Source organism: Crocodylus porosus, unplaced genomic scaffold (genome assembly GCF_001723895.1).
Source record: "Crocodylus porosus isolate Cpor-Errol unplaced genomic scaffold, CroPor_comp1, whole genome shotgun sequence".
NCBI classification, from domain to species: domain Eukaryota; kingdom Metazoa; phylum Chordata; order Crocodylia; family Crocodylidae; genus Crocodylus; species Crocodylus porosus.
Genome location: NW_017728948.1, coordinates 64,652,785 through 64,673,175, shown reverse-complemented (window position 1 = coordinate 64,673,175; position 20,391 = coordinate 64,652,785). Strand labels below are relative to the sequence as shown.

Here is a 20,391-nt window from a genome sequence, read left to right as displayed (position 1 = left end):
CTGATGAAGCCGTGCTGGTTGCCCTTGAGCATCATCTCTGAGGCCAGCCCATCACAGATGTGCTCCATGATGATCTTCTCAAAGAGTTTCCCTAGGATTGAGGTAAGATTGATGGGCCGATAGTTGCCCGGGTCCTCCCTCTTCCCTTTTTTAAAGATGGGGACCACGTTGGCTATCTTCCAATCATCTGGCACCTGGCCTGAGCACCACAAGCACTCGTAAAGCTGTGCCGAAGGCCCTGCAATTACCCCTGCTAGCTCCCTCAACACCCTGGGGTGGAGAGCATCTGGACCCGCTGATTTGAACATGTCCAGCCCCTGCTATTAAGGTCACTTTAGTTCTGAATGATTGTATCAAAAGAGGCAGTTAACATAGTTTAATTCACTTTAAATTCATAACTTTAGTTAATGCAGATTATTTTTTTGCACATCCGTGTGTATGCCTAAGAGTCAGCATGGGAAGTGCCACTTTTATGGTTCTAAACACCTACCCTCCACCACAAGAGCTGAAAGGCGGTAGCAGCTAATTCTACAAATAAAAGGCTATAATGGCAGCAGAGGTGTGCAGCTGCTATGTATAAACCTGTCATATTCGGATTGATACATTTTTCCCCAATACTCTGTCCAACCATTAAGCAAAGACTTTGTGGTGGGGAAGGGTGATGGATCAGAATTTTACCCCAGCATAGGAAAAAAATCCTTTTTTTTTTTTTAGTCATTTTTTCAGTTGCAAACAAAATACAAGTCCCATGAACCTTTTCATGCAACATGGCCAATCCAAGTTCTCCAAATAAGTTTCTGTGCTATATTTTATAGATAGTTACCTACTGTATTTGCTCAAATGCAAGATGAGGTTCATTAGTATGGGGGAAAAAGCCCCTTGTCTTATAGTTGCATACAAGGAAACCTCATTAACTACATTGTCTATCACTAAACTGCTGCCAAAAGCAGCATATATTCAGTAACAGAAACCAACTATGAAGCTGATTAAAGACAGTCAACACTTATCATGACTATAAAACACTTGCCCACATCTTGGGCAAACATGGTGCTGATGAGAACCCTTTTTGTGGCCCTTAGAAAAAGGGGTGGGTGTTTCCTTTGCAGGGAACTGGCAAAGGGATTGGGGATACTGCAATACCAGCCCAGCAGCAGAAGGGCCAAAGCCAGCCCTGACACCTTCCTGTTGGTGCCAAAAATGCTATGTTTGGTCTTAGCCAAGATACTGATAGGAACTTTTTTTTTTTTTACAAATTTTATTAGAAACTCACTTACCACCCTCCACTTACAAAGCTACACAATATTGAGCATCCTTGTTTTACCAAGACTTCACAGCACAGAAACAACTATGTATCAAAAACATATAACTATATAAAACAACATGCATCAGATTCCCTCAAAAACAACCCCTTATGGAAATATTTTTCTTCATACAAAACTCCATGAAAAAACTGTTACCTCAGTAACCGCATGAAACTCTTCATCTCTTCTATCAGTCCTCTCTGTTGGTTTAGTGAAACAAGCGTGTCCAGTTCTTTTTCCTCCACTTCTTCTCTGCCTCTTCTTCAATCTCTTCCTTGTCCTGATAGATCTAGTATTTCAGTTCATGCAGCCCCTGCTTCAAGCACTTTCTTTCAGTGAAAGCCAACCCCTTAAACACCCAGAGGTTTCTTACTTTTCATAAACTAATTGTAACACATACAAATAAAATCCTTAATAACATTTCCTCCAGCCAACTTACTATGAATCCATCTCCCACGCTAATGACAGGCTTTATTTGGTGACACTCAGAAAGAAGCGGACCCTATCCCACACCCCCTTTACATACATACACTCCCAAAATCCAAGTCCCACTGTCTCTTCTTCCCTGCACCTCTCTCTTGGGCACCTTGATGGGCTCATCAAGCCCCATCAATGTTGTACTTCTCTCATCAACAAGATATTTCTTACAGTCATCCACGCTAGGTCAACATGTTGCCTTATAGTTGTTTACTTGCCAGTGTTCATGACACCTTCTTCACTTGTCCTTCTGTGAAATTTCTCACAGGTGCCATCCTGACTCTCTCTCTTATTGCTTTCATCAATTTCTTAGATCCTTTGGGACTTCCAACCCTACCTTCCCTGTTTTATATCATGAATCCTTCCATCCTGATATAATAAATCAGTGGTCACCATACCCATGAACTCTTCAAAGAGGTCTGATATACTCCCCATTTCCCCAAATTGAGCTGTGTGAAATCAGGTGATACATGCTGCTTTTCCCTCTCTCTCCATTGCTGCGTTGCATATCACACATATTTCACATGGATGAATAATCCCAAATCTGGCAGTCCCCATCACCCCATCTCATTGCTTTATATAGTTCAGTTCTAACCAACCTTTCTCTTTTGGCATTCCAGAAGAACACACATTTCCCTCTGTACTTTTGCTATCTGCCACCATGTCGGTGGAAATACAATTCCAATATATAGAATAATTGGCAATAGCACAACCTTGAATACCACCATTTTTGTGGCAATGGACAGTGTCCTTCCAGACCACGGCCATAGTATTTCCCATAGGCTTACCATCACCTTTTTCCATGCAGTATTACCTTTACCTTTGGCATCCATGGGGATCCCTAGCACTCTGATTTTTCTCTCTCTTATTTGAAGGCCCAACTTCTCCAAGTCCCTCCAGTTCCCCGTTCCCATTATGGTGCATTTTGATCTATTTAATTTAGCCCCTGTTGCTTCCCCATACTCTGTTGTATGCTTTAGCCACCTTTGCATTGTAAGTCTGTCTCTAACTACTACATTTATATCACCTATGTACAGTATGAATTTTATCTCTCCCCCTTCCAATATCTTTACTCTGCTTACAGCCATGTCTTTTCTTATTCTTTGTGTTAATGGTTCCATGCCACACACAAATAGTAGTGGTGACAGGAGACACCCTTGCCTCACCCCTGTATGGATTTTAAAGGCCTGGTGTAGGTGTTCATTAATTTGGACTTGCCTGTCTGCTTCTCTATACAATAACTTTATCCAAAATAAATTTCTCTGGGAACACCATTTGTCTTAGCACCTCAAATATGTCCTTATGATCCACTCTGTCATATGCTTTTTCTAAAGCTAGGTTTGCTATTAACTTTGTTTTCCTCTCTTGGATGGCCTGCACTTTTGTGGGGGTCCATTTTTAAGCTCTCTGGGGATAAAATAAAACCAAGACACTTGATGGAGGTTTATTTGGTCAAAGGTGCATTTTTCCAACTTAGCTAAAAGGCTATGTTGGCATTAAATGCCTGTGTTGTGCACAGCCACAGCACAGCACAGCACTCAGGGAGCGAGGAGCACAGCTGGCAGCATGGATAACTGCATCTGGCTGGTAAGTCCGATGTGGTGGAAGAGGAGCAAAAGGGTGTGGGGGGGGCAGATCAACCACCCCAGTAAGGGAGGGGGTAGGGGCAGGCGCAGAGGTAGGTGCTGCCCAGGTGGGGCAGGAGGAACAGAGCTGCAGCTCATGGTGGGGGGCAGCTCCTGCCACTGCTTTTCAGATGGGACGGCATGGGGTGGAGGGCATATGCCCCCACATCTGTGTTGGGCGGGGTGGGCCAGGCTGCAACCCAGGCTGCATGGGGCTCTTCTCAGTGGGGGTTGGGCTTGGAGTGGGTGCCAGCAGCACTGAGAGGCTGCTGCATCTACCCCAAATTTTGCCACCGCTCTGCTCCCACTACCGCCATCAGCTGCCCAGTACAACCCCAGCTCCTCCTGGCACATGGGCGGAGGTGGGTTCTTGAGGCCTGGGGGCATTGATCTGCCTCCCCCCCCGACACTCCTTCCCTCCCCCTCCCATTCCACCACACTGGAGTTACTAGCTGGAGGCAGCTGTATTGGACATCGGATCGGTACCAGCCGATACGCCTCCTTAAATATTGGCTATCAGTATCAGCCCCAGAAATCTCTACTGGTTCACCCCTACCATTTGTCACCAGCTCTGATTTGTGCCAAGTTATATGCTCCCCAAAAATCAAGCTTGGTGAATATGCAATTGGTTTTTAGTAGATCAAGCAGCTCTGGGATGAGTGGTATTCTTTTTAGATGGTGACCTGGTTCAGGGCTTGATAGTTTACACAAAGGTGTAGGCTCCCATTTTTCTTGACAAATAAGATGAAAGGCCAAGTAGGTGAGGTGTACTATCTCATGAATCCTCAAGCCAGGTTTTACTGCAGTTATTTCAGAGGGCAGTAAGTTCTGCTTCTGACATGGCATAAATATGCTCCACTGGGATCTTCCCCCAGACTATAGATCAATCGGGCAGTCACAATCCTGGTGTGGGAGGAGGACTTCCACATTCTTTTTCATTTATATCAGCATAATCCTGGAGTTCCTGGGAAGGCTGGGTATGGCTTTAGGAGGCTGAGTCCCTTGGGGAGGGACACTGTGGAACCCCTGCTTGGATCATAGGGCAGACAACCATCTCAGGTTTCCAGCAGTGCTCATGGCAGTAACTGGAATGAAAGCAAACCTCCCAGGTTTTCCACTTGACCAGGGAGTTATAGCAAATGAGCCAAGGAAGCTCCAGAATCAAGGGATAATGTAGACAATGGATTGCCCGAAAGCACGGCATCTCAGGGTGGCCATTGATATTCTCCGTTAGGGTAGTGGTGTCCCAGTCTGGAACGGTGGGTGGAAGAGGGTGAGCTATTTGTAATCTCAACTACCTCTGGCTTGGGCTGCTGCTGTAATAGAATTCAGAGGGCACAGTCCACAGTCTCATTGGTGAAATGACCACTGCCCCAGAGTCCAGTAGGCCAACCAGGAACAAGATGGATTTGACCTGGGACTAGGAGGTGGACATACATCTGAGGGTTCTGAGGGTCAGGTTACTCCAGGTTTCCATTATTGTGAAGGTGAAGGGTGTTTGCGTTGATCACAAGCCACCGCCCCCACCACCACCACCTTACCAGGCTGAGGGTGGCTTGTGTCCTTGTTCCTTCACATGGGGTAGTGGGAACAACTTTTTTCCTCCCTCCATTCCTGGAGATAATAGTTAGTTTGAACTGCCAGGACCATGAAAGCATCAAACCCTGAGGGCAGTTCCACTTGTACCAGTTCATATTTACTTCTTCTCCCAGTGCCCACTGGAATTAGTAGAGGTGGGTGTCTGCTAGACTAGTGGAAAAGAGATGCATAGGTGACAGCAGTACCCTGCCCCTTGCAAAAGTTCCTTAACTTCCACTGCCCAGGCCTGGTGAAAGTCATTAAACATCAATAATTCTTGAAGGAATGGCCTCCTCTTGGGTTGTTATGCACCACCATTAGGAAAGGCCAATTCATCCCTTGCCAGGAGACTTATGAGAAGGCTCATCTTGGCTTGGTGCTAGAGTAGGTTTCATGTTCAGCTGGGAACAACAGGTGGCATTGAATAAGAAGTCCCCTGAAGTGCTACTGGTCCCCACTGTACCTTTAGGGTAATGGGAGAGGGGCACAGAACTCCACTGGATAGGGCTGGAATGTAACAGCCTCCTCCCACAGCCACTGTGCCTCCTCATACCAGTGCTGGGTATTCTCGTGGTGGTATGTTGCCTGGGACTGGGGGATTACTTCTTGGCCTGCAACTGCTGCATGCAGACTTCTGGTACATGTTGGGTGAAGGCAAGGTGGTTCAACCAGTCTTGCCCAACCTGAAGGTCTCCCCAAGCACTGGGACTCAGGGAGTCACAGCAATTCATGCTGCCACCATTTACTGCACTGCCAAATTTCTGACCCTAATAGGCATCCCCTTGGACCAGATGGCATGTCTCTGTGCTCTGGGTTTGGCCTGTGGACCATCTCTGTGCTACACATCTGGTCCATGGGTAGTCGTACTCTACTCATCCAGCCCATGGGGTTGAATGGAATGAGTTTGATACTCCTGTTCTAGAAGGTGCTATATGTCAGCCCCTCTATTCACTGTGTAGCTAAGACCCTAGTGATAGTGGTAATACATACTGGTCTATATTGCTGTGGTCTGGTTTGTATTGTCCAATGATAGCCAATTCCAAGTCTCCTTATTAACTGGGTCTTGTTTCTGGAAGTTCTCCCAGTATCTCTCTATGACATTTTTAAGTTAGGAAGATTTTCCAATAATCTCCCTCATCAGTCAACACTATTTGTAGCCTTAACATAAGCAGCTTGCCTGGTGTCTCCTCCCTTCAGAGATCCACTTTCATTAGGTATTGGATTATAGAAGCCCACTTTCATACTAGCACAAGAATCAGTTAGCTGCAATATAAGTTAATATAAACGTACACCCTCCATTTATCAAACTTTAGCATGTCTGAATAAGCAGTTTCTTAGTTGCTGTTCTTTATGTCAGCCAGCATGCTTTGGATCTGTGACAGTACACTCAAAATCCTACACTCTTCCCTCTAGCCAGAGGCTTGTGTGAAATGTATGCATTGTGCAGAAGTTTGCTGGTTTTGATTACGGGGGTCCCTTAACTAATGCATACCATGGCACATTGTGGGAACTAGGAAAAGAAATGGGTGTGAGAGGCTCAAGGGTTGGGCTCATGGGTCCACATTTATGTCAGTCTTCTCCTTTTAGAAGAGTCACTTTTTATAGAGTAGGGATGCATCAGCTAAAGGAGCTTTGGTGCCCTCAGTTTTGTAATATCTGCAGTGTGTTGGCTTACGGAAAATTTCCACAAGGAAGTCTCTTGATTCAGGCCTGGGGTTTCAGTCTGTATATGAGGACTGAGGGGAGATTATGCTCAAGATGAGTATCATAAAGACACTTATTGTAAGAGAATGATTCAATATGTATTAGTCATCTGAAATAATAAAAATAATTACATTGCAGTTATTGAGCCACTATCTCAGCTTCTAGAGATATTATTTGTTTCCCTCAAAATTTATTTCCCATAAACGACATCAATATTTATATAGCAATCACAGGTCATTTTGGTGACATAGCATTGTGTTCTGCCCATTTGTAATTTATACCAATATTCTACATCAGAAGGTGACATACATTTTAGAGGAAAAGATGTGCCTGAAAGTTGACTGTGTCCTTGAATGTAATTGACTGTGAGTGTTCCATAATTTACAGTAATACAAGACGCTGTTGCTACCTCCTATGATTTTTCCCTCATCACTCAGGCAGTATTCTTCAAGCAATCTGGGAGCTTCCTAAGATGATATTGTTAATTTAACTGGGTGACTGCAGAATATTGGATAATTCTGCATGATGAGGTGATGCTAGAATTCTGAGATGGGGTGGAGAGAATGTTTTGTTTGGGTTTTTTTACAATGTATGTAAGACCTAGTCAGTGGAGTGTCCAGAGTCAGTGGAGTAGCAGAGTCAGCTTTATCACTGATAAAGCTGAGGTGTAGCAGGTGTGAAGAATAGCTTTCTCTAAAACACAGCTTTAATCATAGTTCGGCAGATGAAGCTACCAATTCTATTCTATTCTATTCTTATTTTTTAATTTAAAAGTCTGTGATTTGGTGAGTGGCTCATACTATGGTTGTTGAGTCTATACTGGTATGGTAAAATAGAGAAGCAACCAAGAACTGTAAATTATATAGCAAATTAAATTGGCTGGCATCTTATATTTAACTCAAAATATTCTTTTGTACAGATAAAATACGTGAATAAGATGCTAAGAGTTTAGCTTTTTGTATGTGAATGACAAATCACAGAACATTTGTTCCATTCCTCATTATTTCTGCTATATGTCTAATGTAGGGACTAAGATGAAGCCTCTGTCTTTAGCAGGGTTTGGCCCTGGGTACATCCAAGTACAGCTGCAATTTGCAATAGTATAACTCAGCATTGTTTGAAATAAGGAAAAGCTGCAGTAGTGAAAACCACAGTTTTTTACTGTATTTACTGGAATCTCAGATGCAGATTTTCCCCCAGCTAGCACTGAGGGAAAGCCCCTTGTCTTAGTTTCACATACAAAGCTGGGGGAGCAAATGGCTGCTGTGTCTCTAACTCTGGCCCTGAGCCAGGTTGGGACCATAGTCAGACCCATAGCAGCTGTCTGCCTCCACTGCTCGCCCTGTACAGATTCTGCCTCCTGCGCATTCCCCAAAAAAAAACAAAAAACCAACTTGGCTTGAGTCTGAGCACAGAGTATATGGAAACCGTCCCCTACCTGGCCAGTCAGCAGAGCAGACACTGCTGCATGGCTGGCAGGGGCTGTGCTTCCATGTGCTGTACTCCAGGAGCCCACTGCCTCTGATAGTACGTGCAGGGTGAGGCAGAGACTAAGGACTTTGGAAAAGGGACAGAGATTGTGGGAAGTAGTGGGGAGTGGTAGAAGCTGTGGGAAATGGTGGGGAGCAGGAAGGGGAATAAGTTGGGGGGGAGAAGAGGGCAAGGGGGAGACCTGACCATCCCAGCCACTGCTTTCTCTTCTGTAGTCAGGGTGGGGGTGGGGAGATGACGAATTCAAGATAGCTGTCCAATAATTAGATCCTATATCTGGAAAATTATAATGAATCTATAAATTTTCCATATATAGAATCTAATTATTAGAGGGTTCTCTTAAATTTAGGGTTGACTCAGATTTGAGTTAATACAATAGATCTTATGCTATTTGCACATGACAGACTTGCATTATTGGAGCTAAACTGATGCCTGACCTCCAGTAGTTAAATTCAGAATAAATCCTGGTTTTAAACTGAATCATATACCTCTGACTTTAGAGTAGAGGTGTCCAACATATGGTCTGCAGGCCAAATCTGCCTCATGAAACCACATGAACCAGCTTATAGGTTGATAGACTAATCTAGTGCACTGACTGTGGCCCCGTGTGCTGCCCATGATGCATGGGCTGGACCTGGTGCCACACATGTTGCAGGCAACACAGGGAGTCAGTTTGGAGCAGCGCATGCAACCCATGCCCCAGACCTCCTGTGCCACATGCAGTAGGATAGAGATGTATGTTGTAGACTAAATCAGAGATGCATACTCTTTTGTTTGCTTTGTTTTTATTTTATATATTTATTATTTATATTACTTGTTTGCTTCCCCCAGCACTGTCCCCTCCCCTCCAGAGTCTCCCCTCCCTTTCTGCCTTCCCTCCCTCACTGTCTGTTTTTTCCATTCAAATCACTCTATTTGATCAACTGCTCTGTGCCTGTCCTCTCAGAGAATCAGATTTAGTTAGTCTATAAAGTACATCTCTACCCTGCCTTCTACCTGATATAGGTAAGCACTGCAGAATCAGGCCTTTAACCTGTATGCTCTTTAGTGGATGCATTACTGACCTACTTGAAGTCAATGCGAGTTTTGCCATTGATTTTACTGGAGCTCAGATATCACTCAGTATCCTTTATTTGGCTGCAAAATTCCATGTACATCAACAGCATTTCATAAATCATTGGCATGTAGCAGTCTGTAGGCCATCTCATTTCACTTCTGTGAGATGATTGACAATTTGTTGTATTCAATATGATCTTTTGCAGATTATCAAGATAACTCTCATTGTAACACTTTGGATGTAGCAGCATTAGAACAAACAAATGTAAATTTGGAAACTGATGTGGCTTCTGAAACATTGGAAATTAACAGACCATTAATACTGGTGTTACCAACAAGAATACCATGTGAGGTAAGACTTTTAAATAACAAACGCTTACAGATAAATGGCAGTTTTCTGCCCCTCCCACTGCTATAAGCACTTTCACAGACATCAGTTCTGTGGTGTAGATCACAGAAAAGGAATACAAATGATAGTATATCTTGGTTGCAGTGGGATTTGTGCTGCCTATGTGTCATAAGTACTTTGTAGTAAGTAGATTGTGCAGTCAATAGATTTTCAAATAATATGGTTTTTGGGACAATCTCTGCAGGAGTTTACTTCTATTAAAAATATTTGGTTGGCTATATTTCTGCCTTAATATGCTTCATGGCAGTTTAAAGGACTTCTATAATGAGATATGACACACCTCTCAGTAAGAATCAGGTTTGGTTTGTAGGAACACATATGCATGCTTTTGGTTGCTGTTCGGCAGGTAAATTAGGGTAAAGCCAACCCCGTGTGATCTACTATAGCTGAAAATAAGGTTAAAAGCCTGCCAATAGTCATAAAAAGTAAAGAAACATGATTTTTCTCTTATGGAAAAAATCTAGTAATATTCAGTACTCCTGAAACCAGTTTGATTCTACATGTATTACTCTAAAACTAATTCCCATTCTCTTGAAGAATATTACAGTTGGCCACTTTTCAAAAGTATATATTTGAAGATATTATTTCCAGTGGAATGGCTATTAGGGCAGCATTTGACAAAGTTTTGCAGCCATGGGCCAGAACAACCCAGCTCAGATCAAGAACTGCTCTCATTAAAACACTTCCCTCCCCTGACCCTCTTGAGCATGTGTATAGGTACTCTATGCTACCAATCCCTTGGGAGATTGAGAATATTGTAGTATAAATGATTGTGCTATAGAATTGTAACCAAAACCATGGATTTATAATAGAAGTATCCTTTCTACAGAATTATCTGTAGATTCAGAAATTCTTTAGAAAGTCTGTCATTGAATGTAAATTTTGTTGGAGTCTCCTAAGAATGAAAATAGAATAATTATTTTGCAGGGAAAAATTCTAGAAGTATTAAACTGCTTCTCTAAATATGTAGTTTCTAGGTTGAAAGCACTCCTACATAGACTCAAGACATTCCAGGGAAAATTTTGGCTCTTAGTTTTCACTTGTTGTTTGGCTACAGAAAAATAATAAAAATTATTCTGTTGTAAAGAACTCAGGAAGACTACAACAGGGCAGAATGTTTTTAACACTATGGATTCCTATTTAAAATCTCTGAGTTTATCACGTGAATCATGGTTGTACACTTAAAAGTGCTAAAATTTTGTGGGACCACAAGGCACCCCTAAAAGGGTCTCAAGGCACCCTGGTTAAGAATCACTGCTCTATTGAAACACAAATATTCCATTTTGATTAAAATTTCTGGTTAAAAGAGGTAAGAAAAAACAGGCTAAATTGTCTTCTCCCCCACCAATTGTTGAGTAGCCTGGATCACCACATGGAAATAGAAAGAAAGATACTGGTTTGATAGGTGGCATGCTCTTTAATGTTTTAAGAGACCAGTAACAGAATTAAAGGTAAGGTTAAATTAGCTGACCTGAAGAATAACAATTACAGAAGAGTTCATAGTGAGTGATCTTTCAGGTAAACTTAGGCTTTTTTCTGTTCTTAAAAGAATACTTTTTGCCCACTTGCTTAGGGAATTTTTCTGCTGAAAATGTAGAAATTTGCAACATATTAGTAGGTCAAAATCAAAGGTAGCATATAGTACAAAATTACAGGTCTATATGTTAGTACATGCCTGTATAAGTAAGTATAAGCTCATATCACTTGAGCGCAGAGAAGGCTGAAGGATGAGGTTGTAGTATGAAACACAAGTAAGAAGAAAATCTAAGAAGCCGGTAAGTAAATTAATGTTAGACTATCTCTTATCCATTCTATTTTTGTTGTTTTTCTTCTACAACCCTGCCCATAGTATTTAATTTATTTCTGTTTACTAATATTTACATTGGATTTTTCAGATACAGATGAGGCAGCTTTTAAATCTGACTCATTCTGATCTACAGATCACGGAAGTTCTCTGAAGACCAGATATACCTGTGATTAGAGGGCCAGCACAAGACTCTTGCACCACTTCTGTCCCTGTTACCTGTAAGGTCAATTTGGAGGGCTTAAGTGGAAACTAAGTAGTTTAGAGACCTACAAAAGGCAAAAGTCACACTTTACAGACTGGAAATGAATGTTCATATGGTCTTAGCCTTGCAGTGAAAAGAATTGCATTATATATTATTTTGGTAAACTGGGTTCAAAATATTACAATAATCCTGTCATTTTTACTTAGTGCAACACTAAAGGATAAATGCATGAAATAACTTTGCAGTTTTTATACACCAGTATTTCGGTTACAAAACTGTTGGTAAAATAACTTTTCTCACAACTTACATTAAAGCATTTAATTTACATTTCATAGTTTTGGTGAAGGGCTAATGAGGGTGTATTTTAACTTTATAGAACCCTGGTGAAATATTCATTCTATTGAGAGATGAAATAGCTGATGAGACTGTAGAAATTGAATTCATAACAGACAACAAACGAATCAGAATACAGCCAGACCTATGGAATGAGAAGGTCAGGTACATGAAAGCTCTAGGTAAGAGGAAAATTCTGTAGCTTTAAATAAATAGAAAACTTTGGTTGTGGACTCTCTTCACTTCTAATGATAAGTAGTTTCACTTCCCTTCAGAGACTATTACTATTTTGTAGGTGTTTCCTGTGTAAATGTTTTGCATACCAAGCATTATTTTTGTATTAATATACAGACACAAATGCTTGTGATTTATAGGAAACTGGATTTCATTAGTTTGTTTTTGTGTCGTAGAATGGCAGGTGGCAGTCTTTAAAATGTCATTGATTGTTAGAAGTCTTAATAATTTTTTTTCTAGAAAATGCAGAGCTAATATTCTTTTCTTATTCCTGTATTAGGCTTAACAAGATGTTTATGTGGTGCATTTGTTTCTTTTTTGATGATCATATGCCTATCTATTGTTCTTACTGATATCGAAAAACATTATCTTTCTTTGCTGGTTTATCATGTTTTACCCCATCTCTGCATATTTCACTCTCGGCTGGCTTCTATGTTTTTCCCCAGTCACTTTATCCATAGGTTTAGCAATTCTGTTTTCTTACTATGCCTGGAGAATGATAAACAATAAGACAACATTTTGCTTTTAAGAGCTCCAGAATGCACAGGTAATGGCCACACCTACACCCAATTATTGAACTAGAGCTGCCAGCTAAAACATTGCCTTGCAGATTTTCAGCTAGGTATTCAGAGCTTGGTTTACCTCTCCACTGCATGATGTAAATTCCCAAAGGGAATTATATAATATTTTAAAACTATTGCAGCATCACATCAGACAAGAGAAGGATAATCATTTAGACTATGGTTTTCCATCTTGACTGCCCTGAGTTCAGCCTAAGTATGCAGCCTGGTTTTTAATGTTGCATACTGGTAAATCCTATGATTCCCTTCTAGGCATATGGGATATGTGACAGTTTCTCCTCACTCCCAGTGGAGATGCACAAGCAGCTTCTTTTTGCTGTAGGGTTCTCAGATCGGCTCCTGCAGGAGTTTTGATCTCTCTTTAAGAAAGTGACTGCAATTAGTGACTTAATTCCTATTACTATAAAGGAGACACTATTCCTTTCCCCTCTTACTGGAGACCATAGATAGCTTTGCTGACCTTTGCTACATGGACAATGTCTGGGATCATAATATGACAAAATTGTGAGACAAATGAGTAAATATAGTTATGCCCATGTTACACATTGGGAACTGATAGAAGGAAATTAAATTATTTGCTCTGGGAGACATGGCTGATCAGCAGCAAGAGCTCCTGGCTGCCTTCATTCTGCAAAATACATTCATGACAGTGAGGAATTTAGATGAGTTTGAAAGTTGCCTGATTTATTCAGATGCCTTGAAAGGTCTCCAATACTGTCATGGCCCAGTGATGATGCAGATCAAGGATGTGCAGTTGCACCCACCATTGAATTGTGTAGTGAACTGTCTGCCACTGAAAACTCTGGTTTTGGCTGCTCCCCGACACCCTCTTTTCAAAACCCTTGATCTGCTCCTGCCTACTGAGGGTGTGGGAAGTGTTCTGAACTACCATCTCTCAGCCAGAAGGGAATCTCGGTGAGGGTGGGATCTTTCAGGTTACCTGTGCTGTAAATCCTGCTGACTCTCCTGGGGGACTCTTCTGCAAGTATCATTGGGTTAAGGAGGAAGATCAGTGATACAAAACATAGAGCAAAATTGATAAGATCAGAATTTCTTCTCTTTCCCTACTTCCAAAAAAAGGCTAGCTTTGCACTTCATTGAACCCTTTAACTAAAAAGTGTGTGGCATCCTGCTGAAGCCTTATAGACATAGTTTAATGGGGAAAAACCTAAAATGCGTGAAGTTCAGAAATGGCTGTTTTTATTACATGTCCAGCTGATTCCATTTTAAAAAAGGAAAGTAGAATGGATTTGAAGTGGTTGTCATTTTAGTGAAGTAAGACACTTTTCTATTCATTTCATTTTCTTTGATTCTCTACTGCTGCTTTGTTTTTCATGTTTGCCCATTTTATTGTTGTTTTGTGGGGAGAGCTAGGATTTTAAGTAAAATGTGCTACTGCTGGTATGGTACAGCAGGATTCATGGCACAATGAATGCTACTCAGTTATAAATGTGCTCATTAAGGGGGCTCATGCTGCATACATGCATGAAGCAAGTTTTACTTAAGTAACAGACCATACAAATGCCTCCTTCCTTAGCTTTCTCTAGGTAAACAACTGGGATGGAAGTAATTAAACTGTAATTTCCACAATCTAGTTGAAACCCAATTTTGAGAGGGTTGTCTACAATTAAGAAAAATGATGAATAGGAAATCTGTAACTTGAAATAAAAGACTGAAATTTTGCTTAATTTGTAGGCATAAGGAAGCTAATTACAGGTCATCAATCCATCAGAGAAAAGGTTGAAATCTAAAGCATAATGTTTTCAGCACTTTTCTAATTTGAAACTGTACATTGCTATATTGTATAAGGATTTTTAGATATGCATTTTCTTTTGTATCTTTAAGTTAAATTGAAAGATGAGGATGAAAAAATATAGCACTGAGACATTTGTAGAATGCAAATCTTGATTGTGGCCTTCTCTCTGGGGGGGTTTTGGGAGGGGAAGGGGTGTTATTTCTATGTTTCTTTACTTGCAGCCTGAGACCTGCAGTCTGAGATCATAATGTCTTTTGACCTACTATTTTTATTTGTGTTTTTATCAGATTTTCCTGCTGGCCTTGTAAATGTAAATGTCTACTGTGAGGGAGTCATTAAGGCTGTGATGCAGATTGAATACTACACAGCAATAGGGGAGATTGAATGCATACTTAAGAAAGTGGCTGACCCAATAGCTTTTGCTTGTCAGGTAAGTTGACCTCTGTATTGTTACAAAAAACCCCACAAACGTGCCAATATGCAATAAGTGAATTTACAGTATGCTATAAAGACTGCATGTTGATTGCATAATAATGAGCAATGGATCAATAAGCGACAGAGGAAAAGAAGTCAGTCTTTGAGAAGTCTAATGGTAACTAAATCAGACAAGTAAAATGAATCATCTCTATTTAGCTGCGATTATACTTTATGCAGTAACATCAACATGCATGATGCTTTACAGACCCAAAGAACTATGTCCTGGCTCAGAGATGATAAAAATAATAATAAATAATAATTAAACAATTCCTATCTGTTGCAAAAGTGTAACTGCTGAGTCTATTCCAGAAACAGGAGAAATACTCTTAAATCACAATGTCTGGGAATTGGCAGGGGGGATTCAAGACTAAGAACTGGTCCCCAAAATATTATCCCTTCGCAAAATAGGATTTCTCTTGGGCTGGCATTGAAAAATTTAAGCTTAGTATATATGGAAAACTCCAGCTTGCCATTCATACACCATGCAGAGCATTCATGAGGCCTGCTAGTTGCCATGCAGATCTTTGCGCGTGTGTAGAATTTAGGAATTGAATCTGGGCTGTACTCAGCCCAACAGACAGCAGTCTGAAGCCTCTGCGGTACCTGCTTTACCAACAACATGAATAAAACAATACAAAGAGGAAAAGGCAGAAATTGAAATATCATTTATCCAATAGTGGGTAGCCCGAGCACACTTGACATGATGTCTATATTGTAATTGCAAAGCAAGAACAAAAATAATATTCAGTGTTTGTAGACATTCTCATTTTCCTGTGACAAATTTACCTTATCTACGACCTAAGACATTACACTCATAGCAAAAAGATTAATAAAATATGATGTATTGCATTATTAGCATTCTCTTAAGCACAGTGGTATGTTCTTTCCAAATACAATGTACTCTGCACCTAGAAAAAAGACTTGCTGTACAATGGAAATAAAATATTGCTTAGAGTGGAAGTGCATCACTTAAAATCTTTGTCATATCTATCATTCTTACAGCTGTATATTAAAGGGTATGTACAGTGAGCTTGATGTGGATTTGACATACAATTATATGTTTAAAAGAGAGGGTTTCATACTGATTTTTAAAAAGATAGCATCCCAGAAATACACTCATGTCTCTTTATGTGAATTTGTTTTGTGCAAATCTGCTTATATGAGATGGCCTTATTTATATTAGAAATTTGCTTTGTGCGAGAAAAATCCGATCTTATGTGAAGTCAGCCAGCAATGAGCTTCCTGCAGACTGGCAGAGTTCCAGCCTGCAGGGAGCTGGGAGGAAGCAGAAGGAAAGTGGTGGGATGGGGCGCCATGTGCATGTACAGTACATGCAAGGTTTTTTTGGAATGCAACCCTCGCATAAAGATAGACCCAAGTATACCATGTCTTTCTTAGACATCTGTAGGAGATTAGTTTTTATTATTTATTATTTTAACCTCCTCACTTATCCAACATGACTACAATTATGTTTGACATATCACATTTACAAGGTAGAGTAGATAAGCACTTTTATAGACTAACTAAATAAGACATATATAGAGAGCACAAGGTTTTGTGAACCCAAGTTCACTTCATCAGGTGCTGTGAAAGGATGTGCAAAAAGCACATAAGAAGGAGAGAGAAATTAGAATGCAAAAAATGAGGTGGGGTGGGGGGAGAGAGAGAGAGAGAGGGCAAGAGGAGTGCAGTGCTAGAAGAGAAAAGCAAATGAGCAGTAAATCCATAGGAACAAAGGGGATCACAACACCTAATCCAGGTAGTAAGAATCCATAGTCCCATACTTACTGTATTGACTTGATTCTAGTTGAGGTTCTATCCCCACATTTAACATGAGAAAAGCCCCTTGTTTTAGAGTCATGTACAAGGGCCTTGGGGGGACAGGGGGCTATCGTGGCTTGAGCTCTAGTCCTTACCAGGGGTTGGGGCCATAGCCACAGCTGATGCCTGCCCCTGCCCTCCACTGCATCTGTACTTCACCGTGTCTCCATCCCATGCAGCTTCTGCTCCCCTGACTGCCCTCTCCCTCCCCCTCTCGCTCCATGCTGCAGTCTACATTCTAGCTTGGGATATGGAGTATAGCACCAGTATGGCCCTGTAGCAGTGAAGTGCAGCCTACACAGCTGCTATTGGGCCAGACTGAAGCCATGCTTCATGCCCCAGGCTAGAATAGGGACAGAGCCTGCCATGCAGAGCAAGGGGAAGAAGAAAATAGGGGGTCAGAGGCTGGGGGAGGAGGGAGAAGGGAGCTGAAGCTGGGGTGGGAGGGAGAGCAGAGACTGGAGGGGAGGGTAGTTGTGGGGGCAGAGGCTGCAGGGGGAGGTGAGAGAAGAGGCTGCAGGGGGAAGGGAAGGGAGAGTAGAAGCTGGGGAAAGGGAGAAAGCATAGTGGGCAGGGCGGCAGAGGCTTGGAGACAGGGTCAGGAGGGGAACCAGGGGTAAAAGGGAAAGCAGGAGGCTGAGGCTGCAGAGAGGGGTAGGCAAGGGACAGAAGTGGCAGTGATGAGACACAAGCAGGGGGTAAGTTGCTTCACCTCCCCATTCCACCTGCCCCCCCCCCCGCCTGCCCCCATGCAGCAGTTGAGGGGATGAATTAAGGTTGACCTCCCCCAATAATTTGATTCTATACATGGAAAATTATAATAAATTTATAAATATTCCAAGGATAGAATAGAATTAGTTGGGGGTCATCTCAAATTCTGGGTCATCTTAGATTTCAATAAATACAGTAACCTTTCTTGTTCTCCAGTTTCCCATTCAACTGGTTTTTAAATTTTCTTTATAATTTCTTTTGCCTGAGAACAGCAACCCTGAGGAGTGGTCAGATAGGTTGAAGTGTTCTGTCACAGGCTCTTGTGTCTTTCTGCATCTGATGTCAAATTGGTGTTCATTCATTCTTACATGTAGCAATCACCCTGTCTGTCCGATGTAGACAGCAGAGAGGTATTTTAGGCAGGTGATGGCGCATATGATATTTGTCAAATTGCAGGTGAATTAACTTTGGATGATGTACTTATTGTTATCAGGTCCAATGGTCATTGAATCATAGAAAATTATGGTTGGAAGGGACCTCAAGAGGTCATATAGTCCAACCCCCTACTCAAAGCAGGACCATCCTCAAATAGATCATTTCAGCCAGGGCTTTGTCAAGCTGGAACTTTAAAACCTCCAAGGAGATTCCACCACCCCTCCAGGTAACTTGTTCCAGTGCTTCACCTCCCTCCTAGTGAAAAAGTTTGTCCTGATATCTAACCTAAACTTTTCTTGCTGCAACTTGGGACCATTGCTCCTTGTTTTGTTACCTGCCACCACTAAGCACAGTCTAGCTCCATCCTCTTTGGAACTACCCTTCAGGTAGTTGAAGGCTGCTATTAATTCCCCCTCAGTCTTCTCTTCTCTGGACTGGACAAACCCAGTTCCTGCAGCCTCTCAAAAGTCATGTGCCCCAACCCACTAACCATTTGATGATTTGGTCTGTATTGCTATGGGGACACAGCAGGCATTTGGATCCATTACACAGCCTGGTGCCTTGGTGAGGATGCCAGCTGGCTAGTCTTTTGTTTGAGAGAAGCCATTTGAGCTTGGAGGGGCTGTCTGTAGGTCAGGATAGGTATGTCCCCATATACTACCTTAAGATGATCATCCTTTACCAGAAGGGGTTGTAAGTCATTCATGATTTGTCTTAGGTGTTTGAGCTGGGGGCTCCAGGTGACAGCGAGTGCATCTACACAAGACACTAACTGCACAGTAGTCTAATGCTACTGTGCAGTAGTGTGCAGGGCAAAAACCAGGCTAATATGCTGTTGCACAGTAGCATTAGGCTATTGCGCAGTTAGCATCAGTAAAAGCCACATGCTGGTCCTATTGTGCAGTAGTGCCAGTTGCTGTGCATTGATTTAGTACTCAGTTATACAAGTACTAAACTTAATGCATAGTAACTATGGTGCATTAATGAAAGTGTAGATGCACCCAGCCAGATGGATTCTGTTGTCCTTGTTCTTGTCCCAGGGCTGGTACTGTAGCAGGTCAGAGTGAGGTTCTGAATCTGGATTTCTTCATCTGAGTGACTACAGTGTTGCAAGAATCCTTGCTCCAGATCCTTAAGGTGTTCATCCCAGTTGTTGGGGTTAGAGTAGATGTAGTTGTAACATAGAGTTGGGTGTAGATGATGGATCTAATGGTGTTCTCAATATAAAAGTAGGTGGCATGAAGATAGTTGTGGTGGTTAGTAGGTTTCTGATACAATGTGGTGGCTATGTGGCCACTGCAAACTGTCACTGCAGTGTCAAGGAAATGAATCTGCTGCGTGGAATATTTCAGAGTTAAAATAGTGAAATTTCTCTAGAGATTCCCTTCCATGTGTCTGTATTATGAAGACATAATCAATATTCTTGAGGTATACAAGGGGGATGACAGGGCAGCTGTGAAGGAAGTGAACTTGAAGTTCTGTCATAAATACAGTTTCATAGTGCTTGGGGTCAGAAGGGACCTAAACAGATCATCAGGTCCATTCCAGAGCCTGGCAGCCCTAACTGTAAAGTAATGTCTCCTGATGTCTAGCCTGAACCTTGTCTCTAACAATTTGTGGCCATTATTCCTAGTAACCCCAGGTGGTGCCCAAGGGAACAGAGCCACCCCCAGTTCCTGCTGGTCCCCCTGGTGAGTTTGTAAATGACCACCAGATCCCCTCTCAGCCTTCTCTTGTGGAGGCTGAATAGATTCAGGCCCTTTAGCCTCTCCTCGTAGGGCCTGCCCTACTGCCCCTGATCATTTGAGTGGCCTTCCTCTGGACCCTCTCAATGCTAGCCACATCCCTCTTGAAGTGCAGTGCCCAGAACTGCACACAGTCCTCCAGCTGCGGCCTGACCAGTGCTGCATAGAGGGGAAGGATCTCCTCCCTGGACCTGCTTGTGATGCATCTGTAGATGAACGACAAGGTGTGGTTGGCCTTACTGACCGCTTCCTCATGTTGGCAGCTCATGTTCATCCTGGAGTCAACAATAACTCCAAGATCCCATTCTGCCACTGTTTTGACAAGAGGGGTGTTCCCCAGCCTATATGTTGGCATACTAGGGAACCATAATGTGTGCCCATGGCAATGCCATTTGTTTGTAGGTATAGGGAGTCCCCAAACCTGAAATAATTGCTTGCAAGGACAAAGTGTGAGAACTGAAAAGAAACAGAAGCAATTTTCTTGTTCTTTATGGCTTGTAATCCATAGTTATGAGGAATGTTGGTGCATAGAGACATGACATTCATGACAGCTAATATGTCATTTTCTGGAAGCTTGTCAATGGAGCCCAGTTTCTGTAAGAAATCTGTGGTGTCAGATAGCTGGCAGTTCCAATGGCATAAAGGAAT

At 42.0% G+C, this 20,391-nt stretch overlaps 1 protein-coding gene across 1 annotated transcript in view; it reads left to right on the top strand.

Moving 5' to 3' along the window:
- The window catches only part of BANK1 (B-cell scaffold protein with ankyrin repeats 1), a 346,310-nt gene that overhangs the window by 85,404 nt on the left and 240,515 nt on the right, over window positions 1-20,391 (top strand). The window contains exons 4-6 of the mRNA XM_019553351.1: window positions 9,439-9,584; window positions 12,027-12,165; window positions 14,842-14,984. Coding sequence (XP_019408896.1) covers window positions 9,439-9,584; window positions 12,027-12,165; window positions 14,842-14,984 — 428 coding nt within the window. The remainder of the gene's footprint in view (window positions 1-9,438; window positions 9,585-12,026; window positions 12,166-14,841; window positions 14,985-20,391) is intronic.